At 48.0% G+C, this 24,752-nt stretch overlaps 1 protein-coding gene across 1 annotated transcript; it reads right to left on the reverse strand.

Annotated features, from left to right (window-relative positions):
• Positions 1-2,786: 2,786 nt before the first annotated feature.
• Positions 2,787-22,312, reverse strand: SSPN (sarcospan). Its single transcript, XM_059472320.1, is given in 4 exon segments — positions 2,787-6,045; positions 10,832-10,918; positions 21,700-22,281; positions 22,283-22,312. Coding segments are annotated over 4 exon segments (1,062 nt in total). The 3' UTR covers positions 2,787-5,682.
• Positions 22,313-24,752: the final 2,440 nt, after the last annotated feature.

Genomic DNA, 24,752 nt, shown 5'->3' on the forward strand with positions numbered 1-24,752 from the left:
GCCTCATGGAGGACAGATCAGGGAAAGGATTCCTCTCATCATCATTTTGGTGAAAGAGAAATCCTACACTGAAATGAGGAGAAATCCCTCTTCAGTTAGCTTTGGGCTAATTAAAAATAGTTCTCCTTACACAGGTATGAGAGTGAAATGGGGTTAAAACCCTGTCTAGCTCAAATGTCTCATTTCCAGGACAATCATGGCTTGGAAAGCCGAGGGCTGCCTTAATCGGTGTCACTCTCTATATCTCCTGTAACTTGAGGTCAGCCCAGCACTCATCAGTCATAATCCATCTGACTGAAGGAGAGGCAGGTCCTCAAATCACCCTCTGCAGGTTATTCTCTCCTCTCAGACCAGGCTGCTGCTCTTATTTGGTGTCTCAGATGTCTGTGCCAGGCAGGGATACCTGGGTGCACCCAGGTGAAGAGGGGGGACACTGGTGACTTTGGGTGGCCTCAGCTCCATGCTGTCTCTGCAGCCAGTCACTGTAAGCCAGCCTTGGGGCCTGCTGCATCTTTTACTCCAATGTAAAGATGGCTTTGTGGAGTACTGAGGTAACAAATTAAAGAGGTATTGCCCAAATCTTCTTTAAAAAAGAAAGGAAAAAGAAATCGCCAGCTCCCCCTCAACAAGTTTGAAGTTTATTTGAGGCTTGCAACCATTTGCTCAGACAAAGGGATGGAGACCAGGTACCAAAACCAGAAGAAAAATGTACCGCAGTCTTTGTAGACGCAATCACTGTTTATGATATTTGGCTACAGAGGCAGTTTAGTAGAGGATAAATGCTACTGAGTAGAGATTACTAGAGACAGCCATTTAGCAGAAAGGAAAAACCCCTGGGGAGGACGAACTGCAGAGATGAGCTACCCCCAAAATTCACCTTCTTAGAGTTTTTGCTACAGGTGCTGCAGTCTGTGTGTGGCCACTCAAAAATGACCTGGCCAAGATGTGGCTGGCTGAGAGTCCAGCACTGCCTGACGTGACACAGGACAGGGCTTCCCTACGCCTCAGAACAGGCCGTGCCTTGGGATTTGTGTTACAGACCCAAAGGAGCAGCGATCCTGCCCTGTAGCCACGGGAGCGGTCCCCAGTGCCGGCCATGCCTTGGGATTTGTGTTACAGACCCAAAGGAGCAGCGATCCTGCCCTGCAGCCACGGGAGCGGTCCCCAGTGCCGGCCATGCCTTGGGATTTGTGTTACAGACCCAAAGGAGCAGCGATCCTGCCCTGTAGCCACGGGAGCGGGGGGTGCCCAGTGCCGGCCGTGCCCGCTGCCTTAAGGAGGCCTCGAGCTGCGCGCCCGGGCCTGAGCTGCTGTTGTTGCTCTGCACCTCCCTCGAATCCCCCTAAGCCAACACCCTTCGCTAAGACCGAAAAACATTTTCCAGACGCAAGCATGTGTACGTGTGTGGGTGGGTGGGGTGCAGGGGACTATGAAAATTTCAAGGCGAGGTATGACATCCTGGCTTTCTAAATATAGAGGACCTGAGCTGCGGCTTCTCTCACACGCTAGCAGCGTGCTTTCTCTTTCGAAAGGGCCCCAGAGCAAATATTGCACTGGCTGGGAGCTTGAAAAAAGGAAAAAAAAAATAGAAAAAAATTAGCCCAGCGAGTTGATTGCAGCTCCCGGCGCTGTTGCGCAGGGTTGTTGTTTAGGCAGAGCTCCAAGCGGTGCCCACGCAGCGGCGGCCGGGCCAGCGAGGCGCAGATGGCCGTCACATGAGGGCTGGTGGCAGCCCCAGCGTGGGGCCGGGCCTGGCCGTGCTTCCCCTTCGCCCACAGCCCCCGGCCCCGCCGTGGCAGCAGGGCAGGGACGGGGCACAGGCCCTGGCGGGGATGAGAATGTGACATTTTGACTCCCCGGGAGGCGCCGCGTCTCGGTTCCCTTTTCGCTGCCGTTGTTGTTGCTTCGGCATTTGCATAGCACGACATCAAAATGCCTCAGAGCCTGAGGAAAGGGGCGGCTGCTGCTGCTGCTTCTCCTTTTAAAATCCCGAGCAGTTATCCATCCAACACCATCACTCTGTGTGTGTTCGGGGTGGAGGAGCAGGCATGACAGCAGAGGGTTATGGCCTTTGGAAAAGTTCTGCAGAACTGAATTTAATCGAGACTGATGATCTCTAAGCCAAGCTATAAAATCCAGCGGAGAGTTATATCCCAGTAATAGACCCTATTAGAGGGTCTAGCACAGTCTATAGAAAGGATCTCCTCTCTATTAAATTCTCTGGGGCTTGAGTTCTCATTTACACAAAGGGCCCTTTTAGCTGTGTAAAATGGCCATGAAGTAGGTGTAAAGATGATTGATGCCGTCTTTACAACCCCTTTACACTGGGAAAACAGTGTAAAGTGGCCGGGGTGCAAATGAGAATCACACCTGGGTTTGTGAGAGTAAATTACATCGAGCTCTTCGCAAATTCTGTGTCCATAGAGGTTTAATCCTACCCGTTTCTGTGGAATTCACCTACAAGATAAATTTCCCAGGCTTATAAAAAATTGTTTTCTTCTTCAACACCTCTGTCCTTTCCAAGCCTAGTAGTCCCAGTCTTTCTCCTGGTGCAGTCCACGTGGAGTGTGACACTGGGAAAAGGCTGGGAGGTGTCTGGATATGCTGTGGTAGGTGAAAATCCTTTAATTAGTACCTTCCAAAATTCTCAATCAAAGCAAAATACACATTGTAAAACCATACCCAGGGGGAAACCAGTTCCAAAACCTTCCGTGTCTGTTTCTCCACCTCTCCTGTTTTGATTTTATGCTCTTGAGATACATGAAAAGGAAATAAAGAAGTTCATCTTTGCTAGATCGAAATGCCCCATATTTATTCATTAAGCACATAAACCACCAACAGAATACATGATGAATATTGCTTTCTTCCAGAGCAAAGGGTTAAGCTGCATTGTGCTGATTAGCAAACCGAATTCGTGGCTGGAAGTGAAGGGTGAGCTGATACGGAGGTGCGCAGCTTGTTAAGTGGAGCAGGCTGTGTTATCCAGACCTCCCTTCTCCTCCCTGCCCACACGCCGAAGGCATTCACAGCAGCTCTGTGATCATCCCCGCTGTGCCTGCCGTGCCCCAGAGCAGCCCCAGCCAATCTCAGCCCCGGGCTGAGCAGGCAGAGGCCAGGCACCACAGCCCAGCCCCGTCCCCAGCACCTGGAGGTGATGGGAGACCCGGTGAGAACGTGTGGGTGAGGCACAGGTCAGGGATCAGGGAGACAATTGCAGCTCTGCTGGACATGCTGCTGGGCCAGGATGGAGTGCTGCACACCAAGCTATCCCCTGAGCAAAGGGAGATTTGGGATGGGTGGGGGGAAGCATGCTCTGCTCTGCCAGCACAGCCTTCCTCTTGCTGTGCCAGCCATCGTGCAGTGGTGAGGGTGGGCGGAGGGCCCAGAGCTCAGCTGTCATTCAGACTCCCTTTGATCCCTTTCCTGCTCCTTGTTATGTGTGGAGAGAGGAACGCACAATCTTGGCTGGAGGGAGGGGCAGGAGCACCGAGGGCCATGCAGGTAGGAGGAAGGTACATCCTCTGCCCTGAGCCTCCACAGAGGGCATGGCCAAAGGTTTGTGTGGGATGGGGACAAACCTGAGCACAGCATGAGGTGAGAGGCACCCCTGTGTATCCATTTCCAGGCAGCGTGGCCCTGCCACATGAGCACTGCTGGCAGCGTGTTTCACCAGAGCCATGGGAGATGGGCTGGTTCCTGCCAGATCCACATGGATGGCCCCAAGGATGAGTCTGGTACCACCAGCCTGCCATCCCAGTCCTCTCCTGTCTCAGCTTGCCCCAGCAGTGCCTGGGAGGCAGACTGAGGTCTTTGGGTGGGTGGTGACATGGGCACCCCTGCAGCCAGGCTTAGGAGTGGTTGTTACTTTTAGGTGCAATAAAAAAGGTCATTTGGAAGCAGATCTCAAAACCCCTCATGTCCTGCAGCTCCTCGCTTTGCGGCTTGGCAGAGAGCACCTTGGTTGATGCTATGTCTGCTCCAGATGCACTTTCCATGACTAAAACTACAGCCCCGACACCCAGCAGTGTTCTAGGTGGGCCACAGGAGGCTTCACTACACTGTGATCTCCTGACCCTGGAGGCTTGATGGTCTAGCCCCTGGATGATGTGTGATCACCGTATGGAAAACAGGTTTTTTGTAGGATTAGAGCTCCTTAGAAAACCAAGTTTCTGCCAGTCTGGGTTTTTGACTTTTTGATGACTATTTTTGCTGCAGAAACTTGGCTGGTTTTTTTCTTCAAAGCCTTATATAAATTTCATTTGCTTCCTCCTAGCTAGTGATTATGGCACAATTTTTCTGGCATGTGATTGCTCCACCCCACCTCCGAGACATCCTTGTTCTGGCTGGGATTGGGAAATCCCTCGTCATGGCAGGGTGTGAGCACCAGCTGGCTTGCCCTTGCACAGATATGGATCAGGAGGCAGTGCCAAATGCTGCCAATTAGGAATTGCTCCTAAATTTAGCTGTCCATGCTGTGCAAGTGGAAATGGCAGTTCAAGGGACAAACCAATGTAGTTGTCTTGGTATAAGGCTAATGAGATGTAAAGCGCTTCTAGAGCTGCGCTTTCAGGGTGAAGAAGCACTGCTTAAATACACTTTGTTTTTCCATCCTCATTAAGAAATCATTATTCTGTTGCCCACATCATTATCAGAGGTGTCTTTGGGAGACTGGCAGTCTCTTCTTGCTTCCCTCCCTCCACCCCATTTTAAAAACATTCATTGTTGCAGGGATATATCTTTCAGGGCTGTTGGCCCAACTCCACTTCTGGTGTGTAAGGCTGATTGTCTTCAGAGGAGTTACACCAAAAATGCATTTGGCCTTTTGTGCTTGAAGTATAATTGGTGGAACTGGCTAAAATCCGGGTTTGTCAGCCTGCAATTAGAGCATTATGGACATAGTTTTCAACATGACTACTGATTTAGGGTCCCTCTACTTTAGGAGTGCAACTCAAGGTTCCTTAAACTGATATTTTCTCCCAAACATCAGAAATCTGCCTGGGATTTCAAGCAGGGCCCACCAAAGAACCTTCAGTGAACTCACTCTTATTTGTTGTTTATTAGTAATTGGGTTAGGTAGCCTAAATCATTATTCACTCAGAAAAGTTATATGTATATTTTATATGGCAGCCATCGATATATTCACTTTGGTGTTGGTCTCAACCTGCATTGGAAGATATCTTGACCTCCCTCATCCCTACCTGAATGTTAAATTCCCATCAGGTTAGCATGGATTACACTCAGAGCACCAAGACATGATATATTCCCAAAGCATGTTCCCACTGATATAATTAAGCAGTTTGGATCAGATCCCTATCTGGCAGAAATTGATATAGCTTCTCTGAAGGCAAGAGGGAAATGGACCCCATTTTGTAATGGCTGTAGCCCTGCAGATGAGTTCCCAAAGAGTTTATCCATGGCTATTACAGATCCTCTGTGGGGAGCATTTGTACAGCTGCATCTTTAGGACTCTCTGACCTCTAGCTAATCTCACAAGAGGCCTTTTCTCAAGAGCAGCCGTACGAAATGCTCCCAAAAGGATTGAAAAATAAATTCATTAAAGCCATGTGAGCGTTTTTCCTCATCAAACACCTTCCAAGGGCCCATCCCTTTGCAGTGCCTGTGGTGGCAGATCCCATCCCTGGTCACAAGCCCCTGCCAGCCCAGCCCAGCCCAGCCCTGCCCCTACACTTGCTGCCCGTGGCCCTCAGTGGCTGTGAGGGGCTGGAAGCGAACGCCCACGTAGAAGACCTGGTAGCGGTGCTTCCACACCACGAAGCACATGAGCAGGCACACCAGGGCTGCCACCAGGTTGAGAGCCATCTGCAGGAGGAGGTACAGGCTGAGCATACTGCTCAGGCTGCCACAGTCGGCGTCCCGGTACACGAAGGTGCGGCCCAGCGGGTCGGCAGTGTCCAGTTTGCACTGGCAGGAATCCTGGATGGTGTCACAGGTGAACTTGGTCAGCTGCAAGTAGTGGTGTGCAGCAAAAGCCACTGCCAAAACACAGGCAACCAGAGCCAGGGCGCTCAGGAGAAAATACAGCAGCTGAAAGAAAGGGGGGAAAAAAAGAGATAAACCCCCTTTTTCCAGCTTCATAGAGATTGAGGAACTCACAAGGAATGCAGCACATGTACTTTGCAGGGAATGCACACCCTCAATGTACTGTCTAGAGATTGGGTGCTTCAGCAAGCAAGGCTCCTTGTGATGAGCAGTTCAGCAGGTCATCTCAAGAACTTGCCTTGCATGTTTTATATGAGCATTGCCTTGCAATTTGGAGTCCTGGGGAGAGCACCAAGGAACTGGTGTGTCTATACATCAAGAAGCTTTCTAGAGAGGGAGGGAGCACTTTCCTCTCCAGTCGTACCTGCATTGACCAGAGCCACAGTCATCAGCTGAGACAAATTAGTGCCTGGAAGCAGAGCTGAGCAGATAAGCCTTGGGCTGCCATCTTACCCCAGGTTGTGCTGAGCTCTAGGTGTTTTTGCTCATGCGTTATTCTCGGTTTGCATGTCCAAACAAATCTGATTTACACTTGCAAATCAGGCAGTGGGGTGGCTGATCTCTCACTTTAGGCCCTGTGGATGCAGCCAGCCTTTTGCTTCCCAGGTCCTACTGTGGAATGGGAATGCAGATCTCCACAGAAAAAGTGTGTGCTGTGCTCAGTCTGCTTCCAAAACCTGTCCCCAAAACATGGGGAAGTCTTTCACGGGCATGAAAAGGCAGCAAGCACCTGCACCTTTCTTTTCCCAGTGCTACAGAGTGAGAAGGACAAGGGTCTGCTCGTCACCTCCACTGCTCCTCACAACAGTGGCAGCTTAAAAATAGCGTGGCTTTTATCAAGGGTAGCTCTGCAGAGTCCACCCCCACAAACACATGGAAACTGGCAGCAAGTCAGAGCCTTTGACACTCTGGGATTCACCTGAGAGCTTTGGATACCAGCACATATGGGCTTCCCTTTGCTTTTGATAGCTGGAATTGGCAGTTGCTGCACTGCGTACAAAATATGTGTGAATGTATATTAAAATCATGTTCTGTGTTTAGCCAAAATTGCATTTTTTGGTTCTGTTCAGCACTGTAAAAACATTTATTTTCCTTGGCGTCTTATCTGTCAGACACATGGCATGGTTGGGAATCTGTTATTTTAAATAGCAGCTTCTCTCTCTCTTTCTCTCTCTTAACTTCAATTCTGCAAGCAAAATACCAATATAAAAGCTTTTTTTTTTGACCTTGAAACTCCAACTATGTATGTCTTGATAAAATTCACACTCCTGGTGTATTTATCTTAGAACTACACTGTGAATCAATTTTCTGTTTGGTTGCCAGCTTGAAAAAAAATATTTGGGATTATTGCAGGTCCTGAAGCACTATGTACATTTTCCCCCTCATATCACCAAATTCTTACTGAAAGATCTTACTTTCCAAGACCTGGCTGCTATTAAATTTAATTACTTTCCCTGTGGCCTTAAACCAAGGGCAGCTTCAAAATGAGGGTGGCTCTTATTAAATGCAATTACTTTGCCCCCACAGCTTTCAAGGGAAGGGTCCATGGGAAAGGTGAAGCTGGAAAATGGGGCCAACTCCTCATATGAAGCATACAGAAGATGGAGTGCTGCTGACTGATGGACCCCCTCCAAACCAAGATGTGGTAATTCATAAGCCAATGGCATTGTTTTCAAAGATGGGGAAAACAGAAAATGGACAAATGTTGGTTGTTCTGTGATATAGAAGTCCTGGTGGAAGTCCCTGGATTCAGCCCAGCAGAAGACAGAATCAGGCCTCCCTAATAGATGGGATACTAAGCCAAGACTTCACCATGTGCCTGATTCTCCCTTGGCAGGCATTTTATTTAGCTAACAACTTCTATCCAAAGTCAGAACACAACAGCCTAATCTATGCTCCAGGTACAGTAAGGGAGAATTTGTCTGTTGTGTTCCTACAGGGAAGGAAATCTCAGAATATGAATACACAGGCAGCTCTTATGATAATCCTTAGAGGCAAAGGGAGATGCATGGGGGACTCAGGGCAATTTCCAAAAAGCTTATTATTCTCACAAGATGTTTGCAGAGGAATCTCTCTGCGAGCTGCTGAAAATGAACACGTTCCCAAATATCAAAGGTGAGCCAAATGCAAGCACTGTCTCTGAGGGAGCACAAGACAGCGAGTGCTGAGATTCCATCAGCAGATTAATCACATGCCAGACCTGGAGGCAACTGCAGCATCACAAATACAACTGTGTGGTGGGCTCTGCCCAGGAACCAGGACTTGCTACTGGAAAACTGGTTTTTAACAGCTTCAGAGAGACAGGCACTGCAATTGCTGCTTAAATAGAAGGAGAAGAAGGAAGTGGGGTGACACAGCGTACAATGACCTCAGAGCATGGCAGCTCATCCTCCTTCGTGCCCCACATATGAGGAAGAGACATTTTAGCAACATTTACTGGCAATAGTTGTCCTCTGTGACTAAATTGAAATAAATAACAGGAAGATGGATTAAGTTCCTCATGGAAAAGGCTGCTCATAGTTATCAGAGGTGAAAGCAGAGGGGTTTGCAGAGGTGTATCAGGAGGCCCCTTTTGAGGGCGGTGGTGCTCAGGCATGAGCCCCTGCAGGGAACAGGAACCGTGGTGTGCATGGGGTGGGCGTGCGGGAGCAGAGGTGTCACTGCCCCGGGCTGCAGGGAGGGATCTGTCAAATGTCAGCCCAGGAGCTCCAAGGATGGCTCAAGACTTTCCTGTGTGGCACTCACTGGCTGTTGCTGTCCCCCTGAAGGGCACAGCCACCCTCTCTTTGGGTGGCCTCCCTTTCTCAGGGACACATGGCGTGCTGCGGGACACAGCAGTCTCGGGAAGGGACTTCTGCCGAAAGCAGTTCTGACACCTCCTTCTTTAAAAGGATCCAGGGCTCATGCAAGTGTGAAATGAAAGAAGCAGCTGCTGAGAGGGAGGAAGGCAGAGGACTGCACAGGTCTCCTGTTTTCCACCATGAGGGAGGAGTCACTCGCCAGTGGTCAGAGGGTCACCTTGGGGGATGACCCAAATCCCCCAGGCCTCTGTGTGTGTGTGTGTGTGTGTGTGTGTGTGTGGTCCTCCTCTCACAGTGATCCTTGGGCTGTGCAAGGGAACTTGGGGTGCTCAATGCACTCCAGGGAAGTTCAGCCTGGATTTTCCTGCAGGATGATGCTTGCCTGATGGGGACCAGCTATCAGTGTGAGGGCAGGACCTGGGCCACACCTGGTAAGGATGGTCAGAGTGGATCGGGCTGAATCCAAATGCAGGGCTTGATGAATCTTCAGGCCCTCAAGGAGAAAAGAACAACCCTCTGAACAATCTGTCTTATGACTGCAGTCTTGCACCTCAGCCTTGTCATAGCTAATGCTTGTTTTTAGTTCAGAGAGAGCCTTTAACTGAAAATCAAAGATTTGAGAAGTGGTACTGGAGATGTAGATGAGTCCTATGTGATCGAAGTCCTGGAGAATAGTTTTAGCTCCTACTTTGTTAAAATAGATATGAGCCCTTCAGACAGAAGCTTTTTTTTTTTTTTTTTTGTCCTGTTATCTCAAACTGTGGGATAACAGCTCCCAGCAGGGACGTGGGACAGGAGCTGTGGCATGCTGCAATAGGAAATGCTGGGAAGAGGGATTTTGGGGAGGATGGTGCCTTGGGTAAGCAACAGTCCATGGGCTATTGACTGAACCAGGGGGATTTAAGCTCTAATTCTGCCAGGTGATGAGGAATGGCCCATTTTACATCACCTCGGGAGCAATTCCAAAATGTCTGTTTTCCTGCGGGGAACGATGGCTCACATTCCTTACGGTCAGGGTGGGTGGCAGAGACATCTGAGCTGCCCAGCCCGGCATGCCCTTCCCAACACCAGGGATGACTCCCTTCCTGCCTGGATGCCAAATTCAATTTACTGCTGCGGGGCAGGCAGTAAAAAGCCTGGCGTGGCAGCCCCCGCCCAGCCCAGTAACCTTCCTTGGGGGCGGAAAGGTGACAAGGGACAATGTGGAGGCAGCCACAGGGCAGGCACAATTGTTCTTCTCCCTTTTTTTCTTTAAGTACGGGAGAAGCTCGAGAAAGACACAAAAGACACACCGGGGTCTAATTTCTAAGGGAGGATGGATGCCAGGGTTTGAAAAGCTGCTCCTTGCATTTTGTTTCCTTCTGCCTGTTTCCAGTTAATAATCACTGTTATTTTGTGCTGCTTGCGTCGGTATTTTTCTCAGTTATTATGTGTCTGCAAAATATTAAGAGCCCTGAAAATTACAATAATAAGGAAAAATAGCCCAGGAAAAATGGTGTTAAAAACAAGCATTCTCAGCCTTGCTCTTCTAGTTGCTCACCAGTGTCAGCAAAGCAGTTTTGGAGACAAAGGCGGGGTATGGTGCAGTTCCTGCAATGCTCAGATGGGAATTTGCTTTGTGGGAGAATGCACGTCCCTGTGCTTTCCCAGTACTTTCTCATTAAATATTAAACCTTGGTTTAAGTGGACTCATTTTATGCCACCTTACTTCTTACTCTGCTCACTATCTCCACTTAATCTACTCAAACTCTCAGAACACTTCCCAAATTATTCCAGCTTTGTCTATATTCCTAAAACGTGGTGAATAAAATGGTATCTTGTTCTGATTTGAAATGTTATTAGAGTTTCCCTTTTATAGGATACTGTTTCTTCCTTAGCTGCCTGGAAAGTAACAGAAAACCATTCCTGCATTTCAAGTGTGCATTTTCACTTCTTTTCCTGTGTTCTTAAAAATATCGCCTATATCAACCTTTAAAATTATATTTAATTATATGAGAAGGAAAAAAAAAAGCTTAAAAATATTCAGGTACCTTCACTGTGAACTGTGCACACGTCTTCTCATCAGGTTGGTACGAGATACAAAGCAGAACAAATCCAACTAAGGCCACCACACAGACCTGCAAAGGAAGAGATGTAAAATGTGTCAAGGTTAAAAAACACAAAACACAAAACACAATTTTTTTCCTCCCCAAGCCAAGACAACTTTCTGTGTTTGCAGGACCATAATTCAAGAAGGAGTGTGGAAGCAAAGTCATCAAAGACACAGCACAGCAACAGCCCCCAGGATGTGTGTTGAATTTTTGCCCACACAACCATCAAAAAAGAGCAGAAGGTTTCTGAATTTGGGCTTACAAGCCCAAAGAGCACCATCCTATGTAGTTCTGGGTGCTGACAGGGTTTTTATGTCACCCATGCAAGTTTTAAATCATTGAACCACGGCTGCCACTGGATAAGAACAGCAGAGTTTATTGCAGAGGCTTTCACCCTCTTTTGGAGTGGACATCTTCCTAAAGATATCCATCTCCCCTACAATCTGAAACTGTGTTTTAGCCCTGTGGCAGTAATTGCTGAAGATTAAACATAATGGAAAAGTATTTGCATACTTGTTTATTCATTTAGCCATATTTATTATTATTTCTGAATTTATCTGCAGAAGGAGGTACTCACAGATTGGCATTTACCAGCTAAGAAGGGAAGATCCTCCTCTGAGCAACTAGCCCAATGAATGTGATTTGCTTTTTTGTGTTTAGAAAACACAGTGTACCCCCACATTGTGCTAAGCACTCCAGTCAAGTGCTCTCCTCTCCCAGTTTTTAGAGGATCAGTGAGCAAACCTGACAGGAGGACTTAGGAGCAGCATACTGCTGGTTTTGGCAGTTCATCCCCTGGATGGAGGAGCTGGGTACCAGGCACCAGGTGAGGGCTCCCCGTGGGGCTGGTTCTGGGCTTGAGAGAGACTGTTGGCAGCTGGAGGTGTGTTTGGAGGAATCTGTGCATGTTTGAGCTGCCTTGGAAAAACAGGTCAGTTGATGGCATCCTTGTGTTTTTAAATGACCCTTCAAATCACACATTTAGAAGCCATTTTAGGTGTGATGAGCCTTAGTGGGGACTTTGGATGAGATCAGGCACTGTCCTTTCAGAGGTCCTCTCTACATGCAGGGCCAGGAGCAAGTCTGTGCCTCCCTACTAGGAGCATCTTGGTTATAAATGACAGCTGTTGAATTCTCACTGACTGCAGCAAAATTCTATATTTTTTTACCCTCTCCATTTTCCTTCTGAAGTTTGGAAGAGTTGTCATTATTTTGAGGCTTTCTGCTTTCCCAGAGCAGTGGGATTTGCCCTGTTTGGCCATCGCCATGTGTGAGCTGCCTTTGCCAAGGTGGGGCCATGCCATGGAGATGCCTGCAGGAGTGTGGGGCTCCATCACAGCCCCATCCCCACCTGCATGTCCTGAAAGTGCTGCTCACATCCAGATTTTTAACTCCACAGGGACCTTGACCTGCAGTGAAAAATGCCCAGCTGTCCTTTTGGACAGTAATGGATAAACACGTTCCTTTTATCATCTGTTGTAGAAAGAGTATCAAACTTTTTGCACCTGCATTGTTGGTGCAAGGCCCAAGCAGCAGCCCTGCAAAGGAGAAGTACCTCCCAACACACACAGAGCCATGTCCCTCAAGAACCTGGGCAATTAGTAACACTTTTCCCCATGAAGTTTTGTTTCATGTCATTTCAGTGGGATATGAATAGGAAGTGTTGCCTGAGAACATTTCTAAAGAATGCGTCAGTATTATTTACTCCTTTCCATGTCATGTGTATTTATATTCTGGTCCTGTGACTTACACACGGCCTCCAATTTATTTGTTTCTTTCTTTTTATTGTTGACAGCCATAGCTGACAGGGTTGTCTGGGGAAAAACAACCTTTCTTGTCAAAGGTCCTTCAGTGCTGGGGTTTTTTTGCCCTGTAGTGCTTCTGTGTGACTGAACCATGTTTTATTTCTCAGGATTAATCGCCTATGTCCTTGGTCCCTTGCACCATATATTAATCTTTTAATTAAATTAACATGCCCATAAAACTTAAATCATAAGAAATTCTATTGCTGATAATATACAAATGATAAACTCCCCCAGTGCCAGTAATGGCTGAAGGAGAGAACCTGCAGCAAGAACTAAAAAAAAAATAAGCTTAAACACACTGTCTTAACATCATATCCCCAAAATTCATGACAAATCATAGGGGCTCCTCACATCAAAGCTGGACCTAAGTATTTTCAGGATCTGGTGCTGAAGGATCTTGTTATGAGCAATAAATCAAATTTGCTTTGCTTCAGCTACACTAGTGGGCATTTACACTTGCATGGACCGAGAGCCAGATTTGCCTCCAGGTGACTGCCATGAGACATCATGGGACTGTTCCCACTCTTCCTTCCCCTTCCATTTAACCACAGAGGGCTGACAGGGCTGCATTCATTTCTGAGAGCAGAGACCAATGCTGGAATTTTCTCTCTGCCATCAAGTGCCTCGGACAACTTTTGCAGAATTCCTGCTGGCTTCACACATGGCAGGATCAGACCTCCCTCTTCAGAAAGATTCCCATACAAAGGGCTATCACTTAAAAGCAGCTCCATTCCTGCACATGCTTTCTAAAGGTCCTCTGGGATTTAAATAATATACTCAGGGACACTTGAAGAGGCACATTTGTAGAGAGGTATTTCTAAAGGATTACACTGGGTCAGGATTCCTGCAAGTCTTGGCCAGGATATTTCAGAAAGCTTAAGCATTTCTTTCATAAGAACACAGTAACATTTTTAAATTTTTTTTTTTAAACCAGAGATGTGTGTTTTTCTAAGTGGCAGTAAAAAATAACGTGGCTGAGAATTATGACCCACATATGTTTAACATTTCAGCTCTTTAAAGGTAAATTCACTCCTTGGAGGAAACCAAAGCGTGGAACGTTTATATAGGAAACAGCTCTATGCTGCTATTTTATACATTATTAATAGATCAGCTTTGAATTACACCTGTGAAGTGTAACAGAATAACTATAAAAATCCACTGCTAAGTATTTTTTAGGAGCCTCTAAGTAACTATAACAGCTGCAGGCGTGTTACAGGTGCTGTCGATGCTGATTGCTAAGCAGCATTAGGTAATCCCACATCCTGGTGCTGCCACAGCCACTGCCACATCCCAGTGTGAAGCACACATTTCCCATGCCTTATTGACTGAGCACACAACATAAAATGCAATTGAACCCACTTCAGCACGTGCTTGTCACCAATCGATGTGCATTTGTTACACAAATAAAACAGATTCTCTGAGACCTGCAGGATGGCACTTAATTAGATCAGCTCTGGTCAACTGTTACCCAGAAATCCAGGAATTTGCATTTCTGTGCATGTTTCAACTCCAGTTTATTTCAAGATCCTACTTCAAAATTTCCATATGGACTAACACACCCCTTCCTGAATAGGTAGTGACGTGAAAGGTTATCCAAGGGAAGAATTTAATTTTGGAAAGCACTGCCTAGAAAAAGACCCAAATGTGATACAGAAGTATTTAGGAAAGGTAGAGATTTCATTTTGCTTAAGGCACACCCTGTGAAATCCCCCCAGTTCACAACCCAGGAGAACAGCTATTTACTAACACTGGCTGAAGAATTTAAATATTTAGGCTATACAAAAATTTTAATAATATTTCTTTTTGGAGGGAAGCAGTAGGCATTCCTCCCATTGGGCAGGAACACCTCAGGGCTGAAAAGTGACTTAAGAATTGTTGGTTTTTTAAGCCAAAATCAAAACAGGAGGAGAAGTTTTCTAGCTTGCTCCCACTCCAAAGAGGGCAGGAACCTGTTGTCATGCTATCCCATCTGCTCCTGCAAGGATTCAGCACAAGGTGTACGAGGAGCACAAGGACACCCCGTGGCAGGGCTGAGGAAGGTTGGGTGTAATTAGGGGAAATCTGAACACGCAGGGCACAAATTTCCACTGCGGTTTGCACTCATTATCTTTGCACGCTGACATATTCATGTGGTTTGCTTTATTCCGACAGGTTTCAAAACCACAGATTGCTCTAATCTGTCTCCATCTCTCCCCTGTATGCTTGTGAAACTGGTTTTCCTTTTGTTATTGCTACAATTTTAGCCCAAATGTAGAATGGGTGGTTTTCTCTAGCGAACTACCTCCTACCCAGAGCATCTTGAAAACCTTGGCTGGTAAAGCAGGAGGGTTGGGAACATCCACCAAGAAATGAAGGCAGGAGACAAAAACCTGGCTCTGAGGAGCATCCTGAGTCTGTGCCACATCACAAGGCAAATGCTGCAAACGCTCACAAAGGCACAGTACAGCTCTGTGTATGGGGGCTTCGTTTGCAAGAACCTCCTGCCACGATTTTTAGGGGCAGAAAGCAAACACACTGCAGGACAAAACCTCTCCCAGGTACACTTGCAATGCCACACAGCACTGCTGAGACCCACAGCAGGACTCTTCCTATTTAATGAGAATGTAAACTCAAACTTCAGGAGGAAAATTGCTGTTAATAGAACTAGGAAGACAGCTCCATTATGGACAAGTTATTTTGTAGTTGCTCACTTGGAGACACTGGGGATCTTTCTGTTTTTAGGGACACAGGTAAAGAATGTTCTCTTGCAGCTGTCTGGAGTTTCTGGCTCTCCCTCACTTGGCTGATGGTTCTCCCACCTTATCAGATACAGCAAGGCTTAGCTTCTGTCTACACCTTTGGAGAAGCTGCTTTATCCCCCAAATCTAACACTCCCACTGGACACAGATTTTGATGCAGGAAAGAACCCGTCCCTGTTGGCTTTGCCAGTATAAACCTGGATCACCTCTGGTGCCAGACATCTCTACAGGCTGCTGCAGACAGCAGCACTGAAGTTCATTGGCTTTATGAGGTTTAAGGAAACTGTGATGAAAGTGGGTGCTGCAGGCAGCTTCCACTGCCAGCTTTCATCAGCCTCAGGTCAGCCTGGGTCTCACTGTCACGTGTGAAAGAAGCCAGTCTGCAGCACAGAGGTACTGTGCCCTAAATTTTTTTTACCACTTACAGACTTCTTATTAAATTTAAGGACAATTTAGTTGCATATAAGTTACTTCCAGAAATAATGACAATAATAATAATAATAATAATAATAATAACAACAAACATGTTTATAGTGGTTGCAGGCAAAGTCCATCATCATCATCTAGGAAATCATTCTTTTAACAGCCATAAACCCCACAATAATTGCCCATCCCTGCCCCACCTACAGAATAAAATAATGATGTCTTTACTACAGGTCCCTTCAAGCCATGCAATAACACCCTCTGGCAGATCCACAACTTTCTCTTAAATCCTGTAAAATCATCAAAACCCTGCAAGAGCATCCACAATCAAATGAAATGCTATTTTTTCCATAATAATCTTTACTGTTTAGGTCAGTTGCTCATCACTTGTGCTAAGGTAAGATTTTATTCCCCCAAAGGCTACAATTGCTTACACAGCCAGGAGCTGCAGCAGCAGCCCATTGCTGCTGTAAAACCAGAAATACAGTCCTGTCTGAACAAATGCCTGAAGGATCAAAAAAATAAAATAAAATAAAATAAGAGTTCACAGAGCCAGCAGTGATTTTCAGCCTGAGAAGTGCAGCGTGGCTGAGAGTACTTGTGAACACCACTCGTGGTTTGGGGTGTGTCTGTGACTGTGAAAGCCACCATCCTTATAGTCATGAGGTTGCTTGGGCTGGGGAAACCTGTTTGATATCCCTCTCCAAATATTACCTAGGCTTTTTGCACAAATTCCAGCCAGGAATTCTGCAGCCAAACTGTGGGCCAAGCCACAGATGGGTCCAGGATTAGACCAGCCCTGGGCAGGTATCAGACACAGTTACCTCCTCAAACCATTCCTTCAGAGTGTTTGAACATTTCTCCCTATCAAAGTTTTCCACTCCACACCTGAGCAAAACCAGAGTGTGAATTTTAGTAAATCAATGCATGGTTACTCTTGGAAGAGGATGAGATTTAAGGGCAGAGGGTTCTGAAGAGTCCTGCTCTGGTGCTACACATGGCTCTAAACAAGCCCTGGCCTCTTCTTCAAGGCAGTCCTCCCTTAAACCTTTTAATGTTTGCCCATGGCTAACTGAAGCTAGCCTGTACCAAAAAATTATGGATGCCTGCAGACTTTTTGATGGCACCAGGTTTCAAGAGTCACCTTCTATTAGAAATTGAAAATGGTTTCCCCAAAAACAAGTACAAGTTATAGAGACATAAACATTATAGACATTAAACAGTTACAGAGACATTTCTGATTCCAGGTAAATGAATGTTGATTAAGCTGTTTTTTCAGTTAGAAGTCTGCCTGCCTTTTGCACCCCACAGCCCCACATCAGCCTCACCTCCAGCAGGGCAGAGAAGCCAATGCTTGAGCGCTGATGCCAAAAAGCCACAAGCCATGGCCACCCCTGAGTAAAAGCTCAGGGACCCTCTGGCCTGGGGAACACCTGGGGAGATGGAGGACTGGAGCAGGGAGAAGGGTCAGAGCTGCTGGGCTGGGGGCTCAGCCCATGGCAGATCTTTTGGGGTGCTTTTTGCAATAAAATCAGTGACAGCTAAGCCACAGTTGCTGCCTTGAGCTGCTTGTGAATCAGATTTTTTTAAATGTTTTTAAAAGTCCTAATTTTAAGAACATCTATACATATACATTTAAAATAACTTCCTGACAGAACTAATAAACACCCTGGATAATCATTTCTGATGAGCACTTCTGTAACTTTCTTAACTCCCCGAGTCTGCAAAACAGGGCTGAAAGGGGAGCTCGCCCATGAAAACTCTGATACTCCACTTTTGATCGCAGTGGAAATAATCTAAAGTAGGTTTTTCAAGGAGAAATACATTGTTACTTCTTCTGGGTGTCAGAAGGCCACAAGCTAATGAAAAAGAATGAAAAGGATACCATTAATATCTACTGTCTCTGCAACACTTTTCATCCCAGGATCTCAAAGCAAGGGGTGAAGGATGGCCACTATTAACCCCACTTTGCAGGAGAAATAACAAAGTCTTAGCAAGGTTAAGTAACTTGCCCAAAGCTTTGCACCAAGCCAGTGGCAAGACACAGGAAAAAATAAAGCCCTGCACCCATGAGGGGTTTGTGAAGAGTTTGTCCTGCAAAGCAGCAAGAAGGAAGAGACTGCCTTCCAGGGAGTCCAGCCTGCAGTCTGGGGGGCTCAGGACAGCTCCCATGGGCACCTCCACTGTAACTGGTTCCAGGCAGGTGAAACAAATGCTGCCCTCACTGCTTTTACTGCATTTATCTGCCTGTCCTAGCAATGGGGGAGAGGCTTTTACAGGGAATAGGTTCCCGAAGCCGAAGCAGAAGTGGTAAATCCTGAAGGCTTTGTAGTTGCTGTCCATACAATTTTCCTTCGGTTTTTGACTCGTGCCCATGCATTTTTGGACTAAATGCATTTTGGTTTTAAGTGGAGTTTAGCTACTTTTCATGATGAAATGCTCTGGGTGCAATGCAAGTTTCCCTCTGCAGGGGCTCAGGAGGGAAGGGCTGATGCTCTGGGGATGGAGCCCTGCAGGCTTGGAGCCCTCCTCCACTCCCTGGCAGAGCATCACTGGCCACATTTATTCCCCAGGATGGTGAACCCAATCCCTGGCCTGCTCCAGCCTCACAAACCTACACAGTCAGGTTTTGAACCCATTTAGTGCTGAATTCTGAAAGGGGAATTCTGAATTCCCATTTAATTCAGGCAGCCTTGCCTGGTTTTCCTCACTAGCATTTTCCACTGGCTGCTCCTCTAAAAACAGTTCCTTTCCATTCATGGTAATGCACTGAAGCACTTGATTTTCAGCAAGGAATGGTGTCACCATTTTGCTACTAATAAAGAAGAAGAAAAAAACCCATCTTTCAATCAATCAGGGTCTATTTACCACATTAGCAATTTTCCTTCATTTTTTTGCCATCCTACATTAACAGCCATGGGGTCAAATCCAGCCTGGTGTAATTCCAAAGGAGTAACACCAGGAATGAGCTTCGCCCATTATATCTAATGTTGCTAAAAAGGTCTCGATAATAGATTTTTAAAGTTCTTGATTCAGAATACTAATCAAGTCCTTTAAAAAGAGCACTTGAGTGGGATGCTACTAAAACAAATATGCTCTGGTATTTTACACCACATCTTTCTGTCCTGTTGCTCATTTCAGTGTGAATATATGAGTTTTGGGAAGACACTTTCTGCCATGAGGTTTATTCTCAAGCAGTACAGGGGTCATCCATCCCCTATCTAACACCTTCCTGCAGCCCAAAAACCAGCCCACAGGACATCCAGCCACATGCAGCTCCTAGCCAAGGGTTCTCCTTCATGGACCAGTTTTCCCCAGCTCTCCAGAGGCCAGTGCTCAGCACAGTCCCCACCACAGCACACCAGCAACACCCTATGACTGCACACCTGGAATCTCCAGCTCAGCAGCTTCTGGCTATCTCCACCTGATGTCCCAGTGGGCACCAAGTCCCTCCATGGAGCAGATGCAGCACGGTGTGGCACCTGCTGCATTTTGCCCCTCAGATGTGCTTTGCACTGCTCCCATGGTACCACAGCTCCTCACAGCTCTGGGGCTGCCCCACCTCCTCATCCTCTCCTTCTAGCACCAGTTTCCTTTCACTTGCCTCTGACCTGGTGCCAGATCCCTCCTTCCCCTCTGCTTTGGGCTGAGGGTACAGGAGAGCAGCGTGGCTGCCCAGGAGCCTGCCTGGCCACGTGCTCCAGCAGACAGTCCCTGTCACCACCCCGAGGGTAAACAGAGGGGCACCAAGAGCCAGTTTGAGCCAGGGATGAATCAAACCACGCTGGAGTGTGCTGGTGACTCAGCATCTCACCAGAGTCCCCAGGTGAGAGTCCCCGTCTGACTCAGAGCCGAGGTGCAGTCCCGTTCCCCATGGGCTGCCCACAGCCTGCACTGCTCCTCCCAACACCCAGGGCACCCTGCAGCATCCCCCACAGCTCCCACAGTGCCAGCAAGTGTTTCCCCAGGAAGTGTTTCCCCAGGGATTCCCCTGGCTGGTGCGTGCAGAACGTGGCCACCAACTCAGCTGAGAGCTGAGCCTTGCTCCGAGTCAGGAATGAGCTCAGGAAGGCCCATGGAGAATTATTCCTGATTTTCAGGGGGGAGCTCTGAAAGTGACTGAGCTTGGCCTGGTGTGGGCATCTAAATGTCACTACTGCTGGCAGCTGCTGCTAAAAACAACAGGGGTTAGAGCTCTGTTTTCAGAAAGCAGCGACTTTGGTGGGGTTTCAGGCCTCCCCAGGGGAGGCCAGCCATTTGTGGATGTCTCAGATGAATGCTGCTGGGGCCCTGATGACATTCACACAGGCCAGGGGCTGCTTCATGGCTTTTCTCATATCCCTGGCTGTACATTAATTCAGTCCAGCTCACTCTTTCCCCACCTTTTTCCAGTGAAAAAGCTATTTCAAACCTGTGATAGCAACAGTGCTGTCTGGAAAAGGCATAATCTGACCTCCAGAATCCTCAAAGGAAACAGGAGGAGTGAACATGCCAATATTGCTATTTTATAATCTGTATTCCCCTCTGGTTTGTAACAGTCAAAACTTCCCAGGAGGAAATTCCTCTTCCAAGCAAGGGCAGGCTCTTGCTCCACAAAACACCACTAAACTCTTGGACACCTCTTCAGTCAGAAGAGAAACATGAAGAGATGAGTCAGAGGAGCTCTTCCTCTGGGAGCTTGGGCCCTGCTCCTTCCACTCTCTGAAGAGATGCCCAGCAGGATTAACAGAGCAAACCTCAATCAGTTCAGATGCTCAGATAATCTTCTAACAACAAATTCCATTTACAGAAGACGCTCCCATAGCTCTTCAGTGCTTTGAGAAATCTTTTCTCCAAGTACCTAAACACAATTTTTTTTGCTGGGAATTCTTACAATCTGACAACACCCAGGACTGTGCTAACACATCAGGGCATATTTTCAGGACATATTTTCCTGAAACCTGTTGCCTAGGGAAGAAAACCTGCATGCTTGATTATATCCATGGCCTATCCCAGGCTGATAATCACTGACCCTGTCCCTCCAGAGGCAAAACTCACGTCCCCAAGCCCACAGCCAGCAGAGTCACAGCACAGATGGCACCACACACCCTGTGCCCATCCCTGCAGGGGTGGCTGCTGCTGGGGATGGGGTGTGTGGTGCCACCCCAGGCTTTCCCATCAGGAATGCCTCTGATTCACACCCAGCAGGGCGCTGCCCTCTGCCCAGTGCCCCCAGCCCACACGGCGTGGCTGGGGTGTCACTCCAAACTTGGCTTGGCAGGAGCCCCCAGCAGGCCCTGGGAAGGGCTCCCTGTCCCTGCCACATCCCCCAGTGCCATCCCCTTCCCCACAGCCACGTGCAGTCAGAGCAGCAGCAGGAACAGGGTTAAATCCCAGCCTTCTCCAGCACTGCACAGTGAGGAAGCTCCAGAGCAGACACTGCTCTCCTCCTCAGCTAAAAGTTGAGAGTTACAGAGTAATGCTCTCATCTCCAAAACCTGATGGCTAAGGTTTGGTGGGCAAAGAGGGTAGGCAGCATAAGAAATTAACTTTTGTTTTTCAGCATCACCAGGCAGGAGTTCACTGCAAAGCACAAGCTAATACATACATCCAGTGAACAGCAACCCTGTATTTTATTTCAGGTCCGTTGGGTACTGCAGGGAAGAATACCAAAGGCTGTGTTATTCTGCAGGAGCAGTTTTCCTTGGGAAAGTATAGCCAGACACTTAATCCCAGGAATATTTATAGTTAGCATAATTCAAATGGTGTTGTGCATGCAGTTGGTTAGTCTGAAGTGGAGCGTCATGCAGCTTGCATTAATGCTGGCAAAGGCACTTTATGGAGAAACAGACTTTATGCTTACAATTATCCCAGCCCAATATGGAGTGTCTCTGACTAGCAGAGAGGAACTGATGCCTGCCATAAGGAAGCCCAGCACTGTTACAGAGGCGCCCAACGCCAGCTGCAGCAACGCAAACAGCAGCGGGAAACGGCAGCCACAACAAGTGTGGGATTCCTCCTCCTGGCCACTTTTGGGATCCCCCTTGGCCTTCTTCTGCTTCTTCTTCTTCTTCATCGCGGGCTCCTGCGTCGAGCCGGTGCTCTTCTCCCCTGCGGGTGCCTTCCCTGTCTGGCTCTGGGAATTCGGGGCCGTGCCGTGCCGGGCTTTCTTCTCCTCCTTCGCCATGCCGGCGGGCTCTGCGCTCTCACGTGTGAGTGTGCGTGTGTGTGTGTGTGTGTGTGCGTGTGCGTGTGCGCGTGTGTGTGTGTGTGTGCGTGTGTGTGTGCGTGTGTGTGTGCGTGTGTGTGTGTGTGCGTGTGTGTGTGTGTGTGCGCCGCCGATGGGGCTGCGAGTGTTCTGCCCCGCGAAGCTCCGCTTTGTGCCGGCCGAGCTCTTCCTGGTATTTGAATCAAGGAGGCTGAACAAATATGGAAAACATTTGGAAGCAGATTGTCAGAGCCTCGAAATGCCACATATAGCCCGGAGAAGGGGGGGATGCGAGGGGGGTAGCGCACTGCCAACGTGCGGGCGCCGGCGCAGCCGTGCGCGCAGCGGGCCGGGCTGGTGGGAGCGCACCTCGGGGCAAGCAGCAGGGCAGGAATTCCGCATCTCCCGAACAGCAGGGAGATGTGCCTGGCCAGGGAGCCGGGAACGCTGCAGAGCCTGTGCAGGGAGCGGCAGGAAGGAGCTCCTGGCACCCCCGGGGTTAGGGGCAGGCACAGCGTGGCCGGGGGCACCCACCCGCACCGCAGTGCCCATGCCACCCGCCCGCTGAGCCGCTGTGAACAGGGGCGGCCCCGCGGGAGGGAGATGATGGCATGTATGGAAAGCACGAAGTACAAATGAAAATACAAGTTAATGTCCTGGGGAGCCAAAAGGGATCCTGTCTCTTCCCAAAAGTTGCAAAAGCTAGGCATGTTATATGATGAAGCGGACCAGCAGTGAGGACTGGTGCTTCTGGGCAGGCAGTGGTAGAGCGTGGAGCAAACATCTGCTGAGCGTGATTCCAGTTATCCATAGCAGAAAGATTGTTTATGTTACCTAAAAGACAGAGGGGATGTCTTGTTGTGGACATGTGGTCACTGCACTTCATCCATATGTGGGCTCAGGCTGGTGCTTGGAGACAGCACAGCAACAGAAGTGGTGGAATTTCTCCTGAAATACTCAAAAATTGATCTGTGGCTGAATCCAGCTCTGGCAGAGCCTCTCAGGCACTGGAGGGGCTCACCCATGGAGGTGCCAGCACGACTGGGGTCTGCAGAGACTCAATTCTGGCTCTGTGGAGAGGAGGGAGCAACAAGAGGTGGGTGCTGAGTGGGGCCGTGCCAGGGCTGTGCTGGCAGCCCGGAGTTCAGCCAGGCCACGGTGCACAATCCTGCAAGGGAAGACCAAGGGAGGCAGGGAGGCTGTGGGAAGCTTGTGCTCAGCTCAGGCCAGAGGAATTACTCAAAAGCTTAGGGGTAAACAGGTGCTTAAATGCTTTGCTGGCGCGGGGCCGAGTGTGTGCAGCCTGCGTACAGCACCGCTCCTCCGTGCGTGCAGCTCCGTGTCCCCGCTGGCACAGGGACAGCCTGAGGATACGTGGGCTTGTGCTGCTGCCCCACAGACACCAGTGAGGGAACCTTAAATGGCCCAGCCAGCCCTGTCACACCACGGGGCTGGTGCAGTTTTTTTTCCTTTTCCATAGAAGCAGCGAGCAGGAGCACAGCGTTGGGAGGAGTGGGCAGGTGGAAAGAAGCTATCAGAGACTGGAGAAATCCCCACCAAAATTGCCTTTGGATGTGGCAGAGCAGCTCAGCTGGGACTGGCCAAAATGGTGAGGTACTCAGAGAGGATCTTGCACATGCTGGTATGGCATTGAGGAAATATTTCCTCTGACACACTGGCACTGCCTTCTGAGAAACTACTCCATTTCCAGCTCTTTATGGCATTTAAACAGCAATGAACTGTGTCTTCTGTATTAATAAATTATGATGTCACTTTGTTTTATGGATTAAGCAATATCCTCTTTGCTTATTTATAACACCGAACGGATGAAAGAAAACTAGAAACAAAGTGGTTTCAGATGCTTTCTGCACACATAACTCTCATCCATAGAGAGAGATTAAGATACATTGTTCAAAAAAGGAAGAGGAAAATAAACAAGAGGTGAAAAAAAATCCTCCTCCTCTAGTCATGTTGAGTAGAGTACCATGTTTTCACAGTTTCCCACTAAGACGTTTTGTCACTATCATCCTCTTTTTAAAATATCCTTACAATAACTTGCACTCAAGGGTGTATCTTGCCTCTCAAAGCCACACACAACTATATTTAACCACAGCTTTGAGAAGGACAGGGTGTTCAAGGATCACCTCCAAGGTCAGACCGGGAGGCAGTGGCAAAGCTGAGGGCATGTTTAAATGATGCCCAGTTGAGCATCTATCCTAATAATAATTAGAGTAAAATGAAGTTAGAATTTTCTTTTCCTTTATGCCCATACATTTCTCTGGTTCTATCCCAATGATCTTTACTGTGGACTTTCCCCCAGGAAAATCCCTGGTTTAGCACCTGGATTTGTGCTGGTGGCTGGATTTATGATTGCTGTTTTCTCAAAGGGGCCAAAATCCAGCTGCTTTATTCGTGCCGACATTCATATTGGTTTCAGTGGGAGCAATTGCCTGAGGAGGATGAACAGGATCTAACCCAAAGTCAATAAAATTAACAAGAACTTACCCTATGGCCAATAACAACCCTTGTTTATCTCTGGGCTGGAGAATCTCTGGTAAAACAGGTGCCTAAATATCCTTGCTGTACAGCAAGTAACCAATAAATGAGGCCATGCCCAAGGGCACAGCTGGAATGTCTCCTCCAGGGCATATGTGGGATGTCCCCTTGGGTCCCAGATCCCTGCACACCTTCTGAAAATTCCAGCTGGT

This window comes from Ammospiza nelsoni, chromosome 5 (assembly GCF_027579445.1).
Source record: "Ammospiza nelsoni isolate bAmmNel1 chromosome 5, bAmmNel1.pri, whole genome shotgun sequence".
NCBI lineage: Eukaryota > Metazoa > Chordata > Aves > Passeriformes > Passerellidae > Ammospiza > Ammospiza nelsoni.